This window comes from Labeo rohita, chromosome 3 (assembly GCF_022985175.1).
Source record: "Labeo rohita strain BAU-BD-2019 chromosome 3, IGBB_LRoh.1.0, whole genome shotgun sequence".
In the NCBI taxonomy this organism is placed as follows: domain Eukaryota; kingdom Metazoa; phylum Chordata; class Actinopteri; order Cypriniformes; family Cyprinidae; genus Labeo; species Labeo rohita.
This window is the reverse complement of record NC_066871.1, coordinates 20,309,530-20,335,861: the sequence shown is the minus strand read 5'-3', so window position 1 is coordinate 20,335,861 and position 26,332 is coordinate 20,309,530. Positions and strand designations below refer to the sequence as shown.

Here is a 26,332-nt window from a genome sequence, read left to right as displayed (position 1 = left end):
CATTTTTTAGGTCCAAAAAGAGGACATGTCCAGGGAACAGAGGATGTATGGTCACCGTAACTACAGAAAAATTAAGCAAGCTAATATGCATAAGGCACAACGTGTTGGCGAAATAACACGTCAGCGGACCTGAGGGAATAATATAGATTTTTTCCAGAAAACTTCTTGCATAAAATAAATTCAAGCACTTTCAAGGACCTGTATCCATGTTTGTTTATTTTCAAAAACTCTCCAGGGCATTGAAATTGTTTTTTCAGATTCACAAACTTTCAAGGATTTTAAAGACCCGTAGGAACCCTGTGAGTACTATATACTACTACTATACTTTAATTTCATTTTAGGTTTTTCCCTCTTCATTTTAAAATCTCACGTTTTTAAAAATATACTAATCATATTTTATTTCAGCTTTATCACCAAAAATTATTTTTTAATAGTTTTAGTTGACACCGACATGATTTGGGAAACAAAATTAGTTTTAGATCAGTTTATTGTTGTGCTGACCACACTCAAACACAAAATGACAGTTAAAAGAACAAGGAGAGAAGACAAACTTAAGATAAGCCAGTAGAAACACAAAGAAATACAAGGAGAGAAAATGAACATGTATTTACAGCCCAGCAACAGGTGTTGGATTGGGAAGTGGCTAGAGCTAGAGGACATTAAATGAGGTCCACACAGCACTAGTACAGCAGTACGGGGCAAAGCTCCCCTACACAAACACACTCCAGTTCTGTTTTTTTCCAGTGCAATTTTCAGAACAGTGCAGAAATGCATGATTCCAAGCCATCTGAGGAAGAAAAGGCTACATTTCAAGACTTCTGATGATGTGTTCTGTGCATCTAATTGGTTAAACTAAATGTTCAATAGTTGCTTCACAATTAAAAATGAATTAGAAGAAATTAAGCGCTCTTTATATATTTTAACACATTTACTATGACAAGCAAATATACACGGATGTAAGACAGCTGAAATGAACAACATTTCAGTGTTGGAAAAAAAAAAAATACTTCTGATGGAAAACAAATGTATAATTTGAAAATGAAACCTGAAAACAAAATATTACATATGAACCGGAAGAGATATCGGCATACGTTTAAGCTGTTTACTAGATGTTACTTTCACTATCAGCTCAGGCTTTACATTGGTCTGTGGAGATCTGACCGTAAACAGGGGGGAGATGACCATTTTTAACTTTAAAGTTTATCAGAATTTCACTTTTCACTTAAGCCTACTCTTTTACTCATTCTTCTTCTCCTTCTGTTTAAGAAGTTTGTTGATTTCTCTCTTCGCCATGCCAGCGTATTTGGTGATGATGCCATGCTGGTTGAGGCCAGGCAGAAGCAGAAGAAAACTCACTGCAGATATAAAACAGAAAATGATTGGATAATAGCCCAGTGAAGGCATAAACCCAACTGACCTCTTCATGTAAGTACTATTCATTTCATAATGGACAACACTTTTATGACTTGCATCAGAACATTTGACCTAACTGGTACAAATAGATTTAACAAACTTTGTGTGTAGGGAGGATAAGTGGCAGCATATTTCTGGATTGAAACTGTGGCTTTCCATGACCTAAATACAATGGCCTCTTTGTTGCGCAGCCTAGTCACTGTTTGCATGAGCTAGGCTTTGATGAAGGACAGTGACTTCTCTACAGTTTGTACACTGTGGTGTGTCATAGATTCATAAATCTTACAGTCCTTTTTGCCTGCTAGTTTGTGATTTTAAAAATCTGAATGCATTTGTGATGTAAGAGGCAGGAAATGTGCAATGTGTTGCTCTAATGTTATACGACATGGTTTCAACACAGGGAATTTCTTCATGTAGTTTGCATAACTTAGTTAACTTTTAGCCTAGATAAACAGTGTACATACCGATCAAGTAGGTGAGGAAGAGGTTATGCACTTGTTGTCCGATCCAGGCCACAGCCACAAGACTGCTGATGACGGAGAGGAAATACTGTAGAGAAGTAAAACAAATGTGTTACAAGGAGTACAAATAGGCGGAGCCTGATTTCTACAGAAGTTGCAATAATATACAAAAACGCTTTCAATTGCACTATTTGGTTTGAACAGCATCTGATCAATGAATTTATATTTATTGATTATTCATTCAACCATTAAGAAAACAAGTGACTGTCTTTAAGAATGGGTTATTAAATCATTGGCTTAAAGGAGAAGTCCACTTCCAAAACAAAGATTCACATATAATGTACTCACTCAGTCGTAAAGAAATTATGCTTTTTGAGGAAAACATTTCAGGATTTTTCTGAAAAACTCCAATCATATTTTCTCCCTCAACTTCAAAAATCATTTCAAAATCATCCTACATCGCTGCAGAAGTGCTGACCCAGTCTTTGCAAAGTGAACATGCAAAGAAGATCAAACACCCTTAACAAAAAAGGTAAAACAGCGATATAGGGCGATTTTGAAGTTGAGGGACAAAGCACAAAACAGTCCAGGCACAGTAAGACAAGACGAGCATTTGGCATTAAAATGTATATAAATTGTATTATTTTTATTGAAATAACCTATTGTTATGCCAGATAAGACCCTTCTTTCTCGGCTGGGATCGTTTACAACCGCTATTGGGATCATTTGAAGCCGCATTTAAACTGCGTTTTGGAAGTTCAAAATCAGGACACCATATCAGTCCATTATATGAAGAAAAATGCTGACATGTTTTCCTCAAAAAACAATTTCTTTACAAATGAAGAAAGAAAGACATGAATATCTTGGATGATAAAGGGGAGAGTACATTTTTTGTAAATTGTTGTTCTGGAAGTGGACAACTTTAATTAATTTGTTTGAAAATGTGGGTTCATTAAAGGGGACATCAGATGCAAACTTCCACGTGGTGTTTGGATATAAATGTGTCTTAGCAGTGTGTGGACACAACCATCGCACAATGATAAAAATTCATTGAATTTATTATTATTATTTTTTTTTTAAATCCCCAAAAAACCTAAACCATCTTAATTATCAAGCCGTTTTAATTTTCTGAGCAGTATGATGTCATATTGCTCAGGCTCCACCCACAACCGCTGATGGACTGTCCTTTATTACCATATCTCCACCTTCAGCCACTTAAAAGTATTTTCTCTGCGCTCAAGCAGCTGTAGCGACAATGTCTCATAAGCAAAGCAGGTTTTTTGGATGTAAAAGTGAACATAACAGTCTTCTCCCGCATTTTCTCCCGACATCAGAGCCACTGAGGTCGCAGTAGATTAGTTTTGTTGTTGATGGCAACGCGCCACTGAATACACAAATGGAAGAGGGGGCGGAATGAGCAGTACTTCATTATCATTTAAAGAGAAATGCACCGAAAAGGCTCGCTGTAAACAGAGCCATTTTGACAAGATAAAAAGAGTGTTGTTTTACATGATCACTGAGGAATTTTAACTGAAGAATGTTGCAAACATTTCACTTCCCTAAAGAATCATAGCAACTTGTGGAAAATGGGCATCAGATGTCCCATTTAAGGGAGCGAAACTACAGTTCTGATGTTTGGAACTATTTTCGTTTGTGAAACTGAGCAAAACAGATGATAAAATCTACCAGTATTAAAAATATTATTTATAAATATTATTATTTAATATTATAATATTAAAAAAAAAGAAGTACTGAACTGTTTTAAATATTGATAAAAAAATATTTCTTGAACATCAAATCAGCATATTAGAATGATTTCTGAAGGATCATGTGACACTGAAGACTGGAGTAATGATGCTGAAAATACAGCTTTGATCACAAGCATAAATTACATTTTAGAAAATATTCAAATAAATATCAGTTATTTTAAAAGTATTTTCACAATATTTTTGTATTTTGGATCAAATAAATGCAGGCTCTGTGAGCAGAAGAGAATGCTTAAAAAAAAAAAAAATAAATAAATAAATCTTACTGTTCAAAAACTTTTGACTGGTAGTGTAAATATAAGACAAAAGCCTGCACTCATATCTTGAATTTCAGTAGCATATAACTGCATTCTAATAGTCTACGCCATGCATTTTATTTCAGGATTCTGAGCATCTAAAAATGTTCTCTTAGGGGCACAAGTGCTCCTTAATTATGTATAAGCTGTGAGCTGTGTACTAGGGCTAGGCTCATGTTTGTTTGTTCTTACTGCTGCGCAACAGTGATAAAGCCTGCTTAGTGGTGTGAAACGGCAGTGTGAAATGCTTATGAGTCACTAGCAATTTCTAAGACATAAAACAAGGAAGGTGCTGTTCAACAAGTCGTCAAAAGAGCATACCATTTTTGGCTTTTCTTCCTTCAGGGCAAACAGACGTTTCCACCAGCCAAACACACGGCGCTGAGTCTTTACAAGGTTCCCACAGATCTCATGGAAACGCTGCTGCTGTTCTGTGGTCCTGCATAGGAACAAAATAGTGCTCAGAAAACAAACAATGTCTTTATGCTTTATTGACTGTGTCTTTATGGGTAGCACAAACGTATCATAAACGAAGAGGAAATCTGTTTCCATTTCTGCTTAGCCACTGCATTTTATTTCTGGGCATAAAACATGACCATATTGAAGGCTTAAAGCTTAGCGCCACAGGAAGCTGCCAGATACTAAAATAAATGCCAGGGGTCTGATCTTGACTTGCTCTGCAGAATGTGATGTGCACAGCAAGACCTCTCACTGCAGAGTGGAGATGTGCTGAGTCAAATCAACACTGTGCCTGACACTGGACACTCACAGCAGCAACTGCAACCTGTCACTCAGAGACACCAGAGACCCCAGCTCCTCAACTAGAGCATGGGAAGTTGCCAGGGGAGACAGACTAAAATGAAACCAGAAGAGGCAAGAAAAATACATGCTGTGCAAATACCTCAGTGTCTTCAGAGGATCTGAAGTGTCGCAGTTTATTAGATCAAGAGATAAACACTCGAGTTCTGCTATTTGATTGACTTCGCTAGCAGATGAAGAGATTATGTTACTTCAGAGCCTGCGGTCGAAAGTAGGACTTGCTGATTTCCCTTCACTCACCATTTGTTAGAACCAAAGACACGGGGAGCAAGAGTGGGCACCAGGTAATCAGCCAGGCACAGGATCATGACAGTGCAGGACAGACCAGTAAGCACAGAGGGGTCCAAGAAGTAGACAAGCCTGCCAGTGAAGAAAGGGGACATTAAACAGCATTCATTTCATTTTTCGACTGCATGTAATGTCACAAAAAAAAAAAAAAAAAAAAACACACACACACACAACGACACATGATTATTTCACAGCACAGGATGACTCGGAACATAAAAGGAGGAAGAACTTGTGTTTTCGGAAGCGTCTTAGGTTTTTATGTACTTTTTTGGACTGTTGGTCTGTGTATTGGTGCAGAGTATTTTAAAAATATTTTCTGTGCAGGTTACATAGTTAAATGATTAGTTCACTCCTGGATTAAAATGTCCTGATAATTTACTCAAACCCATGTCATCCAAGATGTTCATGTCTGTCTTTCTTCAGTCGGAGAAAGAAAACCTTCTCCGAGGGAAACCTTCTCCATAGATTTTTCTCCATATAGTGGACTTCAATGGGATCAACAGGTTGAAGGTCCAAATTGCAGTTTTAATGCAGCTTCAAAGGGACTCTACACAATCCCAGCCGAGGAATAAGGGTCTTATTTAGTGAAACGAAAGGTCATTTTCTAAAAAAAGATTTACCTAAACCACAAATGCTCATCTTGCACGAACTCGGCAATGTACGCAATCACGTTGGAAAGGTCATGCGTGGTTAGTTCTTCGTCTGTGTACTTAAGTTTACATTTTTTTGCACAATTACTTTGTAAACCTTGGATTGGTACTTCTGTCTGTGTCACAGGTGACCTTTCCAATGTGACTACGTATAGCATGAAGTTGTGGATACAGAGCTAGTGAAAGATGAGCATTTATATAGGGTGGTGGTTTTCAAAGTATGGTACAGAGTACTACTAGTGGTACTCTGGCTCCCTCTAGTGGTATGCAGAGGAATCACTAAATTAAATATAAATTAATGTTAAAACACAGTGCAATTTAACTTAATCTAAGTAAAGTTATTTTTTTTTAATTACTTTTTTTGTACATTTACATGTACAATACAGTTTTTATTTAACTTTTAGATACAACTATTTTCAATGTAATCATTATTCAAGTATTTAATCATTTTTATTTACCTGTTTTTAAGCACTGTGCTAATTTAAGCAATGTGTTAATGTTCAAACTGTGTATTTACAATGTTAAAGTGGCTGACAACAATAAATATTTTTATTAGGAATAAAACTGCCTCGCTTTTGAACTGTGCAGAGCTGTAGCTAAATAGTTAGGCCTACTATGCTACTGTATTTTACTGCTGGTCATTATGGTGGTACTTGGGGAACCAAATATTTCTGAGGTGGTACTTGGTATAAAAAGTTTGAGAACCACTGATATAGGCTATACATTTGTATTTATTTATTTATTTATTTATTTTTTGTACAAAATGACCATTTTGCTAGATAAGACCCTTATTCCTTGGCTGGGATTGTGTAGAGCCCTTTGAATCTGCATTAAAACTGCAATTTGGACATTCCACCCAACGGCCACCATTGAAGTCCACTATATGGAGTAAAATCCTGGAATGTTTTCCTCAAAAACGTTAATTTCATTTCAACTAAAGAAAGACATGAACATACTGGATGACATGGGGTGAATAAATTATCAAGAAATTTTAATTCTGGAATGAACTAATACTTTAAGCCAGTAATTACCAACAAAAGACAAAAATCACAGTGACAAGTATGTGCAAGTCATTGAATAACTGAGTAAACAGATTTGTTTAAAAACCATCTTCATTTAGCAAAAAAAAAAAAGAAAAAAAGAAAAGTGATTATCTTTGAGTGAGTCACTGAATTATTAACAGATTCATTTAAATACAGACACATTCAACAAAGAAAAAAAGTGACTGACTGTATGTGAAATCATACACTTTCCTATTAAATTGTAGGCAAAAACAGTGTATGAAAAGAGTGACATGTTCAATTTCACTGTTTTCATAAAACAGCAGTCAAAAAAATAACATCTTGTGCTGGCAAGATTCTGAAGTGCGCATCCAATGAATCCATGATGCCACATCCCCATGAGGTGGGTCAAATGACAAATGTAGTACAAATGAACTACATTGATACCGCACACATTCATATTATATAAAACCTACTAACCTACTAACCCATTATGGAAAAAAAAAAAAAAAAAAAAAGAGGACACCACTAACTCACAAATGTGCGTACAACAAGCAAAGTCCCTTCACTCAGTCATTTCACTCGGTAGCCATCTTTGAATCTTCCATCTCTTTGAGTGAGAAAACATCAAATTCTCCAAAACTGTTCACCAAGCTTACGATTAAATTTCCTATTTGAAATCACCAATGAAACCTGACAACAATTGCCTCATAAATATTGTTCCTTATGCTCCAATAGCATTTAAACAAGCTAATTTTCCGGGCGATATCAGCCAGTGCGCATACGCAGTACTGAGCGCAGTTCTGAGAGCAGTTTGTAAAGTTTTAAATATGGATTTTTTTTTTTGTTTTTTTTTTTTTGCAAAACTAAAGCATAAAATTCAAACAGAGTTCTTGGCTGCTTTATAACAAAATTAATCTCTAAAACAAGACCAGGATGTGCAGACTTTCGCCTAGCTCATCTCCAGCAACGTTCACGCAATCTTAAATTACAAATATTTATCAAATGCAAATATTTATTAAACACTTCAATATGTTAAATACGTAACAAACAAATCCATTATCCATAAAACCATTTAGTGAGGCACTAGACATGTAGAGTAAGTTAATCCGTTTCGTTAGCACTTTTTACACAAACACACTGATTCACTTCAGAAGGCCTTTATTAACCCTCTGGAGCCATGTGGAGTACTTTTTATGATGGATGGATGCATTTTTTGGGCTTCAAAATCTCAACAGCAAACCACTGGCCTTATAAAGCTTGAAAGATTTTTTTAATATAACACCGATTGTATTCATCTGAAAGAACAAAGTCATATACACCTACGATGGCTTGAGGGCGAGTAAATCATGTGGTAATTATTTTAATTTTTGGGTGAACCATCCTTTTAATTTGGCTGAGGCTTTATTTGTATAAATTAACTGGCAACATTATTCTATTTTTCTAAAATGTAAAATACTTTAACGGTGGTATAAGAGTAATAATTACTCTGGCATTCATGAAATCATTCAGAATATCAGACAGATCAGATTACATTATCTTAATAGTTTTTTTTATAAAGATAATATGTTTACAGTGTGCAACAACCAATATAATCTGAGGCTTGAGAAAGCAAGTAAGTGTTGATGGTAAAAACCATTAAATACCTCAAGGACTTTTCAGCGTGCAACCCTATCTGATTAGCTGAAGTGAAAAATTAGGCTTTAAGTCAACAAATAGCTCTAATGCATGCTATGATCCACAAACTCACATGAACAGGATTGTTGTGGCGCCCAGTAATGCTCCCGGGTACCACGGCTTCTCCCAGCGCAGGACCTGATCCCCAGCCAGGATGACCTCTCCCCATCCTTGCAACTGCTCCTCCAGCTGACTCGTCTCTTGAGCCTACAGAAATGCTTTTAGTTAGTAACAGTGTCAAAACAATAGCTTCACTTACGACACATGACATGGCATTATCGGAAATTGCTATACAATGGGAGTGACGTTAAGTCATGGGATGGGCACATACAGCTGCAATGTCAGGAATGTAAAGACAAACATAAAAAAGAAACAGTAGCTTATCAGAGATATATTTTAGGTGGTAATATGTACAAACTAAAATGGATAAATGACTTTCAAGACAGCGACTGCGAAATCCTGTGTTCAAACCAGCAGGCCAAATATAAAGGGTCAACCCTGTCACTTCCTTTATCTGTGATATCACGTCAAAATATAGGTAGCTCAAATTTTAAAGTGTACGTTTAAATAAAACTAAAGCATAAAATTCAAACAGAGTTCTTGGCTGCTTTATAACAAAATTAATCTCTAAAACAAGACCAGGATGTGCAGACTTTCGCCTAGCTCATCTCCAGCAACGTTCACGCAATCTTAAATTACAAATATTTATCAAATGCAAATATTTATTAAACACTTCAATATGTTAAATACGTAACAAACAAATCCATTATCCATAAAACCATTTAGTGAGGCACTAGACATGTAGAGTAAGTTAATCCGTTTCGTTAGCACTGAATTAGCTTGCTAACATCTTATCACGCAGTTCATATCGTGGCATGTTTACCGTACATTAACTGCATTCACACGACCAACATTTAAAATTAGAGACAGACTAAGCTTTATGCTGCCCTGTCATGTCTTTTTCAAACTGTTTAAGATTGCGACCGCAGTAGAAACCCGTGTAGCATATTGCTAAAGACGACAAACACAATAAGATATACATTTCGACAGCAGGGGAACTGCTTGTAAGTAGCAACATTAACACTAACACTTACCAACAAATTTGCACTTTTATTATCGCCCTCAGCCATGGTTTATTTTGGTGTATTTCCGAATTTGTGTTCCTCGGAGAGCACGATTACATGAACGCGCCTCCCCCGTACTGCGGCAGTCTGTCAACCGACCGTTATTTTCAGGATGTTTTTATCTGAAACTCGGAATACAAGGACTCATGGGAAATGTAGTTCGCTATTACACAATAAAAAGGTAAAACATTCACAAATATGGCACAGAGTCTAAAACGATAAAGAAATATCTCCTAACAAATGAGCAGTGAATGGCGAGTAAACTTAAATCGGTGAACTGCTTAACAGCGTTGTAAATGAACATAAAGATAAAAAGATAAAATTTGCTAACATGGGTAACATGGCTGAGCTTCAAAACTACAAAATGTGTAAAAAAATCTGAGAAAATTGAATACTATTTATATTTCCTCAAACTATGCAAAAAGGTCCAAATAATGGTATTTTACAGGTGTACATTTTTGTGATGGTGGACAATCATGTGAAAACAGCCACTATTAACGTCAGTAAATTTGGTCGATTAATATAGCTTTTAGTTTCAAACAATATGTGACTCTGGACCACAAAACCAGTCTTATGTTGCACGGGTATATTTGTAGCAACAGCCAAAAATACATTGTATGGGTCAAATTTATCGATTTTTCTTTAATGCCAAAATCATTAGGATATTAAGTAAAGATCATGTTCCATTAAGATATTTGGTAAATTGCCCACCGTAATTATATCAAAACGTAATTTTTGATTCGTAATATGCATTGCTATGAACTTAAGTTGGACAAATTTAGAGGCGATTTTCTCAGTATTTGGATTTTTTTTGCACCCTCAGATTCCAGATTTTCAAATAGTTGTATCTCTGCCAAATATTGTCCTTTCCTAACAAACCAGACATCAACGGAAAGCTTATTTATTCAGCATACATATGACCGGTTTTGTGGTCCAAGATCACATATTAATATAAAATATCCACCTTTTTCTTTAATGCATAAGTAACTGCATAGGTGAGACTTCCGGTTCATTAGCCGCTATAGGGAAATAAGGAGAGGAACAACGTGCAGTAAACTGTAAAACTGTTTGCACTACAAACCAGTGTGTTCATAATTAAGATAATACATTAAAGTAATATAGTACGACACACTAATTTGCAATATCAAACAGCGTTTATCAGGGTTCAAGCGCTTTAAGCACATATGAAAAAAGACCTTATGTAGCAAGCCTTTTTTTTTTTTGTCAGTACAGGTAATTTACCATAGAGATATTGTGTTTTGTAACATTTATGACTGTTATAGCGCCAGCTGTGGTCCGATCTCCTTAAAACTTTGCATGCCTGTTTAGAATCACCTGTTGCATGTGCTCACTAGGTTTTGGGAAGTTTTCGTTTAGGCTTTTGAATACATTCAGACAGGCCCCTTTTCTAAATGAGCTCATTATAGCTTCCCAAAGGGTAAATTTCAACATTTTCCAGAGAATTGTACTGCAGTTTTTTTTTTTCCAGAATGAGCGAAAAACCTAGGATTAGTTTGCAAAAGTAGGTTTTTACATCTCAATCATTTAACAAACGATTTGATTGACAGTAGTGGTTCTAGAGGCGAAGCTGTCCAGAATGATGAGTTCTATCGCATGATACAAAAATCACGTGTATGTGCGAAAAACCGCTCAATGTTTAATTGTTTACGCCCCTGCCCCTATCGAACGTTTTGACGTCCCTTTGCGACAGTGAGTCAAAAGTTTGATTGTGAGACAGTGACTCAAGATTCTCCAAAGAATCTTTCTACACTGGTTTGGTTCTGATCAGGCAAAAAACTAGGACTAATTCACAAAAGATCCAAAACACCACAAAATTCACCAGGAGCCAAAGATTCCAAAGACATAAGACACTTGAGTCTTTGTTCAGGGGTTATGAGCGATTTCGTACTTTTGATCGCTGTAGCGCCCCCGTCAGGCCGATTGAGGTGAGCCTTGGTGACGACGTTGGCGGTGTGAGTACTACCATCCCTCCAAGTTTCAAGTCTCTACGACTTACAGTTTGGTCTGCACGATCAGCTTTACATGGAGATTGTTGATCCGTGACCATTATAACAATTACAATAGGGTTTCAGTGCTACACACTTGTTTTATACAGCTAAAAACAGCTGAATGCGGATGAGACCAGAAGCCAGACCCATAAAATGTACAAATGGCCGTACCCCAAGAAAAAGGTTAATAGTTTAGTTAAAGTTCTCACAATCTGTGATGATTGAAAGCAAAATGTATCATGCTCAAAAACAAATAGACTTACATTACTATAAACCTCAGGTCAAGCAACTTAACGACACGTGTAATTACGAAAGACGCCCAGTCCCTCATCAGGGTTAAATTGCAGTACAAAAAGTAGACAGTGTGCAAGTGAAAAATGAATTTTAAGTATTAAAATCCCAAAAGTGTAAAAATCAGACAAACATGAACACACAGCAAACACTTTCTTGAAGACCAGAGAAGTTTAATCAGTTTTATTTGACCAACAAAGTGGAGTAAAACCATTAAGAGACAACAATTGTAACCATCACCACATCACTATTCCATTACTTATTTCTCCCACTAAAAATGTAAAACTAGGTCAAGATCAGTAAAACGCAAGCTTTAATGGGGACATGTATCAGCGACGATACACTTCCACAGGCAAGTCAAAAAAAGGAGCAATCTAGACTAAATCCATAGCAAAGAAGGAAAGGGAGAAAGAATCTACAATACACAAACAAGATCAGAGATGCATACTAAGAAAAAAAGCATTTAGAAACTGATTTGCACATCTCACTGTATTGAGCCTGGATCATACTCAAGGATCAAATCAAAGAGACCTCAGACCGAGCACTTGCCAGCTCCAAGCACATCATTCATTGTGCCAAACAATCAAAAACACGTGACAGTGAATGTTCCCAAAGCCACTTTGCGATTTGCCTTTTAATTGTGAAATCTGTGCAGTACATTGGTGAAGGTGTAAAAAGTTTTTTTGCAGCGTTTCCTATATATACTCGAGGGGGAAAGGTCTTTTTTTTGTGGTTAAGAACAAACTCTAAGGTCTGCCAAAGGCCTTCTGGCTTCGAATAGAGTCCTTAGAGCCTTCTGGCCACACAGCCCTGCACACCCGCTCCAGCAGGAGACAGCTCAGCCGCAAGTCGTGCCCGACCCCGAGCCATCCAAAAACAGAGGATCCCTCCTAGACCGGATCACCCTTTCCCTCCAATCTCACACAAACGTAGTCTAGAAACTCGCTAATTACCGCAGACCTTTGCTCTGAGAGTGGATAAACTGTCTCCTGCAAATTTTCCCTGTGGCAAATCCTATTTGTTTTGATAGTTGACAGACGTTTATTTGTTGTTGTTGATACAGGGGTTGGTTGGGGGGGTAGTTCAAGCCGCATGTGCCTTGTTCCCCCCCACCCCGCCTCCCCATCTTGATGAGCTCCCCACACATCTCGGGGAGACAGATGCAGACCCATTTCGTTGTGTTAGCTGGATCGCCGAGTGTAGCTGTGCTACGGGGATCCGGTGTGGGCCTGAGGGAGGGTCTCTACACCCCCCCCTTTCCTGCATGGTGCTCTGTGGCTCCATTGCCCCAGACCCAGTGGATTTTGGTGGATTTCTACCCTCGCTGGACCAAAGTGATCTACAAGGATCCCGTTCACACCCATGCTGTCCATCCCTCGTACAACTGTGCCAGGTTGTCCAAGTTTGTCGCTTCTTTGATGACATAATCCACCTTAAACAGAGCGGGATGACAGATACGTGGCATTAAGAAAGGCACACAGCAGTAAGAGTAAGGTTGTGTAGTTAAAGGAGGAATGTTCACCTGCTCAGTGACACTCATTCTCCTGTTAGGGTCCACATCTCTCCCTTCCAGTTTGGCCTTCACCCTCTTCCACACACTAACGGCGTAGGAATTCCTCTCTTGCACAGCTGAAGGAAAAACTGCTGATCAGTGATCTTGGCAAAGCATAAGATGTCTTCAATGAAAGGCACTGTTTTCCTTTAGAAGGTGCTATTATTCAAACATTTAAAAAGGATAGTTCTCCCAAAAATGAAAATTCTGTCATTCTCTTTGTGCACAGAAAGTATTGCTTTATAGCTTCATAACATTACAGTTGAATCACTGATGTCACACGGACTATTTTAAATATTTTTTTAAATCTTTCTTGGCTAGCAGTTGCATTACTGTCTATGCAGTGTCAGAAAGCTCTCAGATTTCACAAAAAATTTCTTAGTGTTCTGAAGATGAACAAAGGTCTTGTGGGTTTGGAATGACATGAGGGTGAGTAATTAAAAGGTTAATTAATTCTTTTGTCTTGTGGAATTCTCTCCTGGCTGACATCAGAGAAGCTAATTCATTAAGAATTTTCAAATCTCGTCTTTGAAACTTTTTACTTTCGTCTTGCTTTTAACTGATTGTTATTCTGTATTTGTGTGTATTACTTTAGAATGTTGTGTTTGCTTATGTTAAGTTCTCTTTTAAAGGAGCTATACTAAATACAATTGTATTATTATTATTGTTATTAATGAATATCCCTTTAATTGTCAGTACAAACTGTAATTTAAACATTAAAAGCTTAAAATGCCTGACCATGAGCATCAGTGCTTTTTCATATTTAAGTTAATGATCTATCTAAAATTAATGCACATTGGCCCTTGTAGGTCAAACAATCTAAAGATTTTACACTATTGTTCGAAAGTTCTGGTTCTTTAAATGAAATAATACTTTTATTCAGCAAGGACGCATTAAATTGTTTAAATGACAGTAAAAAATTATAGTGTGAAATATTTCTGTTGCAAGTAAAAGCTGTTCTTCTGAAAAAAAAAGATCATGATCATGATTTTTGCAAAAATAAAGCATTAACAAGTTTCAACATTGATAAATGCTTCTTCAGCACATTAAAACAATTTCTAAAGGATAGAGGAATACAGAATACAGGAGTAATGACTGCTGAAAATCTTTTTTCACACTCATCTGTAAAAGGGATGGTTCACACAAAAATAAAATTGTCATTAACTACTCACTCATGTTTTTCCAAACCCATAAGACCTTCGTTCATCTTTAGAACACAAATTAAGATATTTTTGATAAAATCCGAGAGCTTTCTGACCCTGCATAGACAGCATTCAGCAATCAAACTGCATGTTACCTTCGGTTACTACAGTCAAAACAATAAAACTCTCTTCAAGAGCGTACAGTAACTGAGGTTTAAAACTGTTAAAAGAAAAGGCTCAAACTAACGCACAGATTTAATACACTACGCATCAATATCTCTCTCCTTTGTGCTTTGAACTTTTCTATGTGGACTCTGAGGGCTGTGCAGCCTGTGCACTGTGACTCAGGCTCAACTTTTATATATAAAAGTATTTACTTGCTTTTCCATGAATGCATTTTACAACAATACAAAGAGCAATGTGTAACATTTTACCAGATGTGTACACTTATTCACAAAGACTTGTCGCACAAAAAGTATTCTTGTAGCATCATTAAATTACGATTGAACCACTGATGTCACAAGGACTATTTTACCATTGTCCTTACTACCTTTCTGGCCCTTGAACGTGGTAATTACATTGCCGTCTATGCAGGGTCAGAAAACTCTCGGACTTCATCAAAAATATCCTAATTTGTTTTCTCAAGATGAACAAAGGTCTTAAAGGGTTTGAACAACATGAGGGTGAGTAATTAATGACAGAATTTTCATTTTTGGGTAAAATATCCCTTTAAAAAAATACTGGTCAAACAAGAACATGTAAAATTCCTACATTTTAAATGGACTGATCTATGGGAAGGGATCTGTATCACAACTAACCTCTCCCAGTTTTGGGATCCCGCACGGCTCTTTTGGGGCTTGGGGCCAGTCCTTTATTATTGATCATCAGAGTGCTAGGGGGGAGTGTCCACCGGAGTCCCAAAGTTTCGAGGAAGAGCTTTGCGGGCATTCTGAGACATGCTGTCAGGCTGGGTCTTCACTCCACTGCAGCGCACGGCTATAGTAACAGAGGAAGAGACATCAAACTTAAAATCACCTACAGAAAAAAAACCACCACAAAAGAACGAAAACTAGATCTTAAACTTACCAGCAGCAAAGCTGGTCTGGACTGTGGAAGTGGGACTTGCACAGTCACTTGCTCTCTCAGTGACAAGAGGAGAAGCAAAGCTCACCAAGCCATTGTAGATGCTAACAAACAAAAGAAAACAATTTGTTACAAAAAACACCTGAATACTTACAAGTTGTGTTCTGAATTCAGCGTAAGTGCTCACCTCTGGCTCTGACCCTTCAGCTCCTTCAGGGTGGCAGGGATCTCCTGCAGCAGCTCAACCTGCTCTTGGCTACGTGGTTGACCTGTAGCTTGCACCACCGTGAAAAGCACTATCTGCACATTATCCTGCCATGCCTTGTATTCTGACAGAAACTGACGCACACTGCCCTCATAAGTCACTTCCTCTCCCTCCGCAAGGGCATTTTCCTCATCCTGCCAAATAGAAAAGCAGTTAGATTGTACACAAAAAGAAAAATATTCTATAACCACTTTTTGTCAGCAGTTAGAGGCGGCCTATAAACTTAACAAGTCAATCATTTTGCAAGAGAGTATTAAATACCTTTGCCATGGCACGCAGGAGGTGCTTAACATCAGCGAGTTGGCGGTTGTGATTGGACAGAATGCCTTTAATGGTGTCCACCAACAGCTGAAGGGTTTCAGTCACCCTCTCCAGCTGCTGCTCTCTTTCCTCTTGCATGGCTCTCTGACTAGACATCTCCTGGGTGAGGTGATTTTGTGCGTACACAAGCCACTCCGGCCCACCAATGGACAGATCCATAGCAGGACTCTGCAAAGACACAACCCAATGCTTTTCAATTTGAAAGTGTGGTGATGTAGATAAATTATATGGGGAATCAAATGTATTTTTGTCTAAATGATTAATAAATGTAAACTAAAATGGCGAACTAAAATAAAATACACTAAAATAAATAGTTTTTCAAGTGAATTCAGGCATACCATTATACACAGATTATAAAAATGGATATTTTGAGATTTGCAGGATGGATTTTAATGCTAAATTGTTTAAATAAATAGTTTAAAATGGAATATACAATAAACAACAATATAATATCGATCCAATATTGATCCACTACCGTTCAAAAGTTTGGAGTTTTTTATTTTTATTTTTTTTAGTAACTGATATTTTTATTCAGGAAGGATGAAGGATTGACCAAAAGATTTTTTAAGATATTTCTAATAATACAAAAAAAAAAAATAATAATAATAAAAATAAAAATAAAAACTTAAGTTACTACAGTTTTCACATAAAATACTAAGCAGCACTATTTTCAACATTGATAATGTTTCTTGAGCACCAAATCAGTATTTTAGAATGATTTCTTAAAGATCATGTGACACTTAAGACTGGAGTAATGGCTACTAAAATTCAGCAAATTCATTACAGGAACTACATTTTTAAATAATCAACTAGTGAACAGTTATTTTAAATTGCAACATTCACAATATCACTGTTTTTACTGTATTTTATTTTATTTTTTTACTTTTTTTAAACTTTCAAAAACAAACAAACAAAAAAAAAAAAACTTACAGACTTGAATGGTTGTGTATACAGACTAATAAAAATACATTTAAAAATCCAGAAATACTCACCAGTCTATGCAGCAGCTGAAGTTCCAGAGAGGAAACTGAGGTGCTAAACTGGGCAGCGTAGGAGCAGGTGGCCTGGCATCGTTTCACAAGTTCAAAAAGTGCGGCATCCATGTTCAAGGCTTCTGCGGTGCGGGTACGCAGACCTTCGAAGTTGAGAATGGTGCTGCAGAGAAAAGTGACCTGGTTGGCACGCTGACTCTCCTTCATCACCAAGGCACGGCGTTCTGCTATAGTGGCCTCAAAATCCTGCAGCACTGGGGCGAGTGCAGGGTTTGCGCCACCGGCCCACTTCAGCCTCTGCTCTATGCTGCCCTCAAGACTTGCCAACTTCTCCTGCAACACAAAACCCAACATGGTTTAGATTGAAAGATTTCCACTTCACGTTTTCATGTTCTCAAAACCAAATAACGGCATTAACCTGGACACTGCCAATAGAAGCTTCATCCTGACTGAGTTTGTAAAGCTTCTTCTTCATGTTGCTGAGGATGATAGAACGAGGCGGGGGACTAACGGTCATTGGCTGTGTCCTCGCACCGAGAATGTCCTCATGCTGCCACTGATAAGGGAGATCAAATGGTTAAATTGCAGTCACATTTATTCTTGCTTGGCAAAATTTTCTGGCTAAATTTAGTCACATCTGTGCAATCTAGAGCTTTGCTTGAGGGCGAACAAAAGTCCCTCATGCAGATTCTGCTCATGTTCAAGTTGGTCACAAACTCGCCACACAGACCAACAGAAAGTGGCTTGTGTGTGCAGTGCTTCATAAATCTCTATGCTATTGACAATGGACACAACCAATAACAATTTTTCTTACCTGGAACATGGCGATGTGAAGCTGATTCCTCTGCAGGCTGACCTTACAGGCTTCAATGCTGACTTCTAGACGTCGTACCAGGTCCAGTTTTTTCCAGGCCGTGTCGTATGAGCTGGCCAGCACTGTGGCCCTGTTGAGCAGCAGCTGGGATATCCGTCCTGCTTGCACCCCTTGCTCCACTGCTTTCTTGCAGAGGTCATCCAGAGAAACTTTTCCCTCAGCGCCAAAGTCCTTGGCCTCCACCTGGGCGATGAGATCCATGCCGAGGGCACTGAGAGCGCTGCAGATGGCCAGGCCCAGAGCCTGGGTGGGGAGCCCCATTAGCATCTGCCTTACAAAGTCTGCCGTGAAGGCTTTTATGGGCCGCATCATCTGGTCCTCGCTCACTACAGTGGAGCCTCTGTACATAGGTTTCACTATGGGTACTGGGCCATTAGAGGGTGGAGGCTCATCAGTGGGTGTGGGACATGTTCCTGTTAGGAAAAAATGAGAAGGGTGTTTAATAAAAAGCCTGATTCTGTACAATGACTTATTACTCTTGTGTTACTTTTTTCATGTGTCATTCCTAATATTGCAAAATTATCTATTAGATGTTTACCAGATAGCGTCTGTGCAAATGATCCGCACAGACGGAAGAAGTCTCGGATGGTCTGGAGTCTCTTCAGGAAGAAAATCTCTTCCAAGACCTGCCTGGTCTGCACATTATCAAAGAAATGGACCTGCGTAGCTCTGGACTCTCGGATCACATCCACCTTTCTCCAGGCAGCAGGCACATCCATAGAGTTCAGCTAGAGGAGAGAACAAGATTAATTTAGACACCACTCTAATCTAATAAACACATCTCAGGCATGTGATTTGCTTGGGACAAAAAAAGAAGGAAAAATCTGACCACCCCACAGTCATATGCTCTTAAAAAAAAAAATAATAAAAAAAATAAAATAAAAATTTATCTTCAATTGTTCTTCATTCAAAATTTGCTTCCATGTGACATCAGTCGTTCAACCGCAGTTTTATGAAGCTACGAGAATACTTTGTGTGTGCAAAAAAAGACTTTATTCAACAATGTCTTGTCCTCCATGTCAGTCTTAGAATATTTTAATGATGTCCTTTCTACCTTTTTGATCCTTAAATGTGTCAGTTGTGTTGCTGTCTGTGCAGGGTCAGAAAGCTCTCGATTTCATCAAAAATATCTTTTTTGTTCCAAAGATGAGCAAATGTCTTGTGGGTTTGGAATGACATGAGGGTGAGTAATTAATGACAGAATTTTAATTTTTGTGTGAACTATCCTTTTAAATAAGACAAAAATATACAAAATAAATATATCACTACCATAACAATACTATTGTACTGTTAATGACCAATCCGTATAGGGCTCTACGCTTACTTTTCTTTTTAGGAGAACTTGTGCTCCTAACTTAAAAAAATTAGGAGCACAGTCAAAATTTCAGGAGCACCTTCTAATCAAACAAAACACACACACACCAAAAAAAATCTGATCAAAACTTAGCCTTTCAGGTGATATAGCCTGTGATATTTGACTCCTTAAAGTGATTTACAAGGGAATTTTTTTTTTTGTAATGGCATTTCTCTAACTTTATAAAAAGTAAGTCATCTTGTGTGTCAATTTTTTTAAATTATATTTTATAAGATTTTTAAAATGTCTAATTAAAACAATAGAATAAGAACAAGTAGAATAAGTTACCAATCAAATAAAATCAGTATTAAAATTAATTTGTACTACAGAGGTGACACAGAACACAAAAGTGGCTTTCATGTTTAATGAGGCTCAGAGGTGGCATAAATGCAATCATGTTGAGGTTAATGTTTCAAATATAAAATTTTGAATATAGAAATGATTTAAATAACTGAAAAAATACTTTAAAAATGAAACTAAAACTGCCAGTAGGTGGCAGCAAGTCATTGATTTAATTACTGAATCATTTAGTCATTTGAACAGCTTATTCACTCAGGAATAATGCAAGTGACTGCCTTTATGAGTGGGAAATTGAATCACTGACTCACTAGATTCTATTAAAAACACATGTTCATTCATAAGCGAAACACTGCTGTGTTTAAATGGAGATGAGCAGCGGCTCAGTTGTATCTTGTTTCAAACCATGTTTGACAAAGAAATAGAGCAAAATCAGGCAATAGTGTTAAAGTCAGACAACCTAAGTCACTTAATATTAACTTCTTGTTTATTTAACTGTTGTTTTAAATCAATCTCATTTACAAACTCTCTTAAAAATCATTAAAAACTGTCACTCATCTTAGTTCATCGCGATCTCACAAAGTTCCATTATAATCAACAAAGCTCTCTACACTGCACAACTCTTACTTACACTCTCTCTACACTTTGTTTATGAAAGGATTTGTGAGATATGTCTCTGACACATTAAATGCGTAGAAACCTTTGAAGCTCCCTTCAGCGCAAACACAAATATGCTGATCTGGTCAGTCACACCGGTGCTCCTAAATATTTTTTCACAGTCATGCAAAGTAGTTTTTAGTCGCAAATGCAACGGAAACGGTCACACTGTAGAGCCCTGCTCTATCCAAACAGGAATTAAAAACTACCATATTTTAAAAATCAGTATTTTTACCTTTTCAATCAGAAGTCCAAAAGCAGTTTCCAGCTGTGCAAACATGCCATCAAAAGCTACCAACAACATCTGACCGGCACTCATCTTGGGTGTTTCCTGCACGGAGCTCTCCATACTGCGTGGCTGGATCAGTTCTGAGTACTGAGCCCGTAGAACCCTGACATAACACACAAAACAAGACACAGTTCAGTTCAGTCCATCCAAAAATAATAACACAGCTTTATTATGAACTTCTTAAATATTTCTAATGTCCATGTTACCTGGTGATATCCAGATAGTGGTCATCGGGATCCTCCTCCAGGCCCATGGCGGTGTTACGAAGGTGAGCCTGCAGAACCTCTCCCAGCCCCTGCAGTGAAACACCATCTGCGCACTGATCGATAAGCGCGTCGAGCTCCGCTAGCATGGTCTCTAACGTATTCTCTCCTTTTAGCATGCAGCGCAGAGCCTCTGGGAAGATGATCTGACGGAAGTTTGTGTTGAGCTCCTTCAAATTTTAATATAAAAAGGTCTGAGAGGGGGGAAAAACATCACTGAAGCCACTGAATACTATTAAACACTGAGAACATTACCTGAAGGCAGGTATAGACGCCATTGGCCAGGTAGACAACTTGCGAAGTCTCTGCAAGACTGAGGATGTCCAGGTCATGTGACAGTAGCTGGCACTGCTGCAACAGCTGCACAAGGCACGTGATGTTTCCACTCATACTGCAGAGCTCTTCCAGGAACCAGGCACCATCACGAGACGTCAGCTCCACCAGCTGCTCTCCGGCACTGGCCGCAGCTCCCTCCATCACCAGGTTACGCCTGCAAAGCACAAAAACACTGAATTCTTTAACTCTTCAAGATCACTGAAAATAAAAGTTTGGGCTTGGAGGAACAGACAATCATCAAGTTTACACAATTCTTGTGGATTTTTTTAAGCCACAGATTCAGACCTGGTGAGGGCACAGAGGGCAGAGACGATGATGCCGGCCAGGCTGAAGGACCCGAGCTCGGCGTCCTCGTGCAGGAAGACTTTAATGCAGCGCTCGATCTCCTGCAGCTGCTCCTCACAAACAGGCACACCGGCGCCCTCTGCCTTCAGACGCTCTACCTGCCGCAACAACCGAGTGTTGGTTTCTGCTGCGTGGTGCTGCAGCGCCATCTCGATGCTAGACAGGAATTGACATGTGGCAGGTGGGGGCTGGGGTGCAAACTGCATTTCATACCTGAAAAGAAAAGAGGATTTTTATGGTTTCTGTTAATCAAAACACATGGAAAAGTCTAGAAAACCTATGATTACAATTATTAAAAATGTACATGTTAAATAGATTTCTTTCTTAAATAAATGCTGTTCTTTTGAATTTTATATTCATTGCTTGAAAAAAAAGTGTTTCTTTAACACCAAATCAGCATATTAGAATGGTTTCTGGAGGTCCATGGGAAATTGAAGACTAATGTAAACTGAAGACATAATCAGTAGTTGCACTTACTGGTGATAGATGGTCTGGCAGTGGTCGACGGTCATGTCACAAACCAGCTCCTCCATCCACTGTTTCCACGTGTGAACTCTGTGCCTGAGCAGCACCGCACGGGGGTAGAGCAAGGCCACGGTGGCATAGCTGTGCAGGTGTTCGAGACAGCCACGCAGCTGAGAGCGCCGCTGCTGTAACAGAGCGCTCACTTCCGCCTCCAGCGCCTCACATTGGCTAATCAGATGTGCCTGGCCTGCATTCTGCAAGAAAGATGTTGCTGGCACGTAGCTAGGTGGACCTGCAGTTTACAAAGACCATAAGAACAAATTAGAAGTTTGCAAGTGGTCCCTTCTGCTTCTCATCAAACTTCAGTTAACATTCTGTTAAAGAAACCCCAAATCATCTCCACCTAAATCAATAGGGCTACTGATCTCCTGGAGGAGGCTGGCAAGCTGGGTGGCCTCTAGACTGGCGAAGGCAGCTTGATATTGAGAGATGCACTGATCCAGATCTGACAGCTTCCCCTGAATGGCATCCTGTACAGTCCTCTGTCTGGACTGCAACTGAGTGTGCTCAGAGTATCTGGCAAGGGACGGGATAAAGATTGACAGTGAGAACTTTAATAAATCTGCGAATGATCAAGCAATAATTGTGACCAGCTGAACAAAAACTCTTTGGTGGTCTCATCTACTGACCTGTGCTCCAGAGAGTGGATGGGATGATCTGCTCTGGTGTCAGCTCCCTCCAGGAACTCCATCTCCTCCAGCAGCTTGCCCTGCACTTTCTCCACTTGTGTGAGCTGCTCCTGCAGGTTTAGGTACTCATCCACTGCCTCTTCAACCTGTGGCAGCACACCAATCATCTCATCGCGGTTCTTGAACCAGTTCACCTGAGAAACAAGAAAATTTTGGTAAGCAAACCAAGTCAGGTTTATTTTTTATTTGTAGTTCACTGACAAGCTTCGCAAAACCATGCAGACAATATCATCGTTATTATACATCGATATTATCAAATCGCCCTGCAATAACAGGGTTGCTGCAGGATTTTTAAGCTCAAATTTAAGACTTTTTAAGACCTTTTTTAAGACCTGCACAAATAAAATTAATACCATATGAGCAGGGTAAGGCAATGTCTATGGTTAAATATTAAACTGTAAAATGACTAAACTACTGTGAAAACTGATTTACAGTTCAGATTTTTCACAAAAACAAAAAGTTGTATAAAGTGATACACTTCACATTTCTTTAAAGTATCAATTTTTAAGAAGAGTCAAAACTTTACTTATATTAATTGAAACAATTATCATTAATAAATTATTATATTAATTAAAAAAAACATACAAATACATGTTAGTGTTTAGATTTTTGTGATGAATTATCTTCTTAATGATCCACCAGTTCACATTTACAGCTCTGCATGTTTACAGGGTAAAAACATGGGTCGCTTTTCGCTTTGGTCTGAACAAAAACAACCCCAATACTATGTTCCTGCAATACCAGAGGCTGCAGTTCTAGGACCACATTTATAGGACCCTATTTTCTGGGACAGTGCCATCTAGCAATTATATTCCAACAAAGAAATATCAAACAGACGCAAAGACTAGATCCATTAAAACTACTAATTTTTTTTATCTTGCCATCTTATTTTTAATGTAAAAGCTCACATAAACTTGAGTGTTCAAAGGGGTGTCAGAAATCACCATTTAGCCCATTTAACTGTAAAAAACAGTTCATTGTGCTGCTGGATGTTGTAAATTAGTATTTGTATTCAAATTATTTTAAATTTATTGAAATACTAATAAACACACTAATTTGTATGGCAATTGTTTTACCGTTTACTTCACTTTGTTAAGTGGGTCACACGTCAGACATGAAGCGCAGCAGCTAATGAACAGAAATCTAGAATATACTGAAATAAATTAGACTAAATATTTCAAGAGGGTTACCCAGGGGTAAGTTTAGGATTAGGAGCTGGTTAGGACAATAATTAAGTGTATATAATTAAACAACTGCATTTAGTATTTTCTTAAAAATAATATACAGATATTGAATAGCAACTGCTATAAATAGTATGAGCTGTTAATGCATACATACGACAAATAAATAAAATAAAATAAATAAATAATTAAAAAAAAAAAAAAAAAAATTACAGGGTCCTAGAAATGCGGTCCTGAAACTACAGCCTCCTGTATTGTAAGAATACTCTACTCAAAACAACAGGCTTATTAAAAATGCACATTCAATCTCTGCCAGCAGATGGCGCATTCGGAACTGCAGACATGCGTTTCCCCGGTAACGGCAGTACACAAAGCAGCTCAGCACCGGACTTTGAACGCGCAGCGCTCATGTTTATGTAACGAAATCACAGCCTTTTGAAGTTTAATCATGACACTAAGCTGTATCGCAATTCTGGTCTTCCCGTGCCTAAAATTTAAGACCTCTTAATCATAATTAAGACTTTCTTGTACAATTTAAGACTTTTTATGACCTTAAATTTGCTAAACTAAATTTAAGACTTTTTAAGGACCCGCGGCAACCCTGAATAATAAAGTTTTTTGCGTAGCTTTTCAGTGAACTATGGCTGTGTGGTAAAAGCTGCTTCATCTGAAAGCACATGAAAATACTACATTTAATGTTTTTACTCCAAACTCACTTCATAACGTCAGTTGAGTGTTTAAAATTAACCCTTCTGTGACAAGATGTGGCTTCTTACACAGAATAAGGCACACAACATATTTCATAGTATTCTAAGTCATGATAAAAGCTATGTCAATTAGCACTGCACTATTATATACTTTATTATAAGGGAAATTATAATAAGAACTCAGATAAACCATACATTGTCAGTCATGTGTTCATTAGTCACACTGAATCAATGAAAGCAGTTAAATCTTCAGTTTATTTAGCTGCAGCGATCATGATTTCCTGGATTTTATTCTGCAGGGTGTATTTGGAGTTTCCACGCATAGCAATTTACTACTGAACACAGAACTGTACTTCACTGACAAGATGCGCGCATGATTATCACAGCTTTTCCTAATATCGATTGCGACATTATCGTGATTTATTGTGCAGCTACATTTTGCAATGAAACAAGGGATTTCCTGTTTGAAATTCATTATGTTAGCAAATTCATGTGTTGAAATCAGCATAAAAACACATTCCCCAGATTTCTGTACTATTTGCATTTGATAAATTCTCACCTTAATCTCAGCCACGCGGGAGGAGAAGAGGCTACGTGTGATGTCTCGCTCCATCTCTCTCTTGCTCTGCTTGTTTTCTGCCTGCTGACCACCTCCACCGTACACTGCCCCTGCAAAGCCCACCTCACCACCTGCTGTCCAGTCCACCAGAGGGTCATAGACAAATGCCTCCAGAAGAGTCAAAAGGGTCTCTCTACCACGTCGCATTATCTGAATCACCTGAAAGGAAAGGACACCATTCAAAATTACATGCATGTTCTAAAGGAAACATTAAATGAATCATTGAATCATGAATCACCCCATTCTCACCTGTTCACAGGACAGCCTAAAGATGCCCTCCACTCCTGTGACCCCCAAAGCGGTCTCAATGTTGTGCGTCATACGGAAAGGAACCTTCTCTGGTACTCTCAAGCTTTTCCCTGTCACGATAATGAAGCATTTAAGTGTCTGTGTGAATGAAGTATGCTTAGACCCGTTTTCAAGTGAACAGGCACTCACCCTTCTCAAAACAGACGTTGTAGTCAATGTGCACCACCTCTCCTGTCGTCATATCAATCAGCACATTGTCAAGGTGACGATCCCCCAATCCAATGATGTACCCCACCATTGACATCACAGCAGTGGATCTGGCGTAAGACTACATGAGACACCCAAGATTGGTTAATTATAGTGAAATGCATTTAGTCTAATACATGGTTAGGACATGTCAATAGTGGTTTTGCTGACCTGAGTCACACTCCACCACTCACTAGGGGTGGTGCAGGAGCACCAAAGCTCCTTTGCCAAGAGGTTAGGTGGTGTAGCCTCCATTAGCTCTCGGAGAACGTCTCTCATGACACTCAACGGCCAGTCACGGCGTGACACATCCAAACTGAGCCCGACAGCCTTTAAGGCAGGACTGATCTTACTGTAATAGAGCTCACTGGGCCGTGGAACCATGGGAAGATTCTGAGGTTGCTGGAAGGAGTCCTGTGCCTAAATTTAAGAAAAGGTATAACATTTGATCAAAAGATGTTAAGTGTATCTCTCCAAATCAGGTGCATTAACATAAATTAGTATTTTCTATCACTGCACGTGAAGCCAGTCAATAAGCCTACATGATTTAC

At 38.3% G+C, this 26,332-nt stretch overlaps 2 protein-coding genes across 2 annotated transcripts in view; both read right to left on the bottom strand.

Annotated features, from left to right (window-relative positions):
• Window positions 1–469: 469 nt before the first annotated feature.
• On the bottom strand, window positions 470–9,625 carry arl6ip1 (ADP-ribosylation factor-like 6 interacting protein 1). Its single transcript, XM_051098753.1, has 6 exons — window positions 9,466–9,625; window positions 8,445–8,578; window positions 4,996–5,115; window positions 4,258–4,375; window positions 1,878–1,962; window positions 470–1,355 (listed from the first exon to the last, which is right to left on the bottom strand). The coding sequence occupies exons 1-6, from the start codon at window positions 9,499–9,501 to the stop codon at window positions 1,237–1,239; spliced, it is 612 nt and encodes a 203-aa protein (XP_050954710.1). The 5' UTR covers window positions 9,502–9,625; the 3' UTR covers window positions 470–1,236.
• Window positions 9,626–11,963: 2,338 nt separating this feature from the next.
• smg1 (SMG1 nonsense mediated mRNA decay associated PI3K related kinase) overlaps window positions 11,964–26,332 on the bottom strand; it is a 40,244-nt gene continuing 25,875 nt past the window's right edge. The window contains 22 exon segments of the mRNA XM_051102132.1: window positions 11,964–13,227; window positions 13,318–13,424; window positions 15,308–15,389; window positions 15,391–15,485; window positions 15,576–15,676; window positions 15,760–15,971; window positions 16,099–16,326; window positions 17,151–17,483; window positions 17,569–17,706; window positions 17,965–18,437; window positions 18,563–18,752; window positions 20,568–20,724; window positions 20,828–21,054; window positions 21,140–21,374; window positions 21,506–21,778; window positions 22,043–22,322; window positions 22,434–22,606; window positions 22,720–22,913; window positions 25,227–25,445; window positions 25,536–25,645; window positions 25,725–25,863; window positions 25,953–26,201. Coding sequence (XP_050958089.1) covers window positions 13,150–13,227; window positions 13,318–13,424; window positions 15,308–15,389; window positions 15,391–15,485; window positions 15,576–15,676; window positions 15,760–15,971; window positions 16,099–16,326; window positions 17,151–17,483; window positions 17,569–17,706; window positions 17,965–18,437; window positions 18,563–18,752; window positions 20,568–20,724; window positions 20,828–21,054; window positions 21,140–21,374; window positions 21,506–21,778; window positions 22,043–22,322; window positions 22,434–22,606; window positions 22,720–22,913; window positions 25,227–25,445; window positions 25,536–25,645; window positions 25,725–25,863; window positions 25,953–26,201 — 4,293 coding nt within the window. The 3' untranslated portion in view covers window positions 11,964–13,149.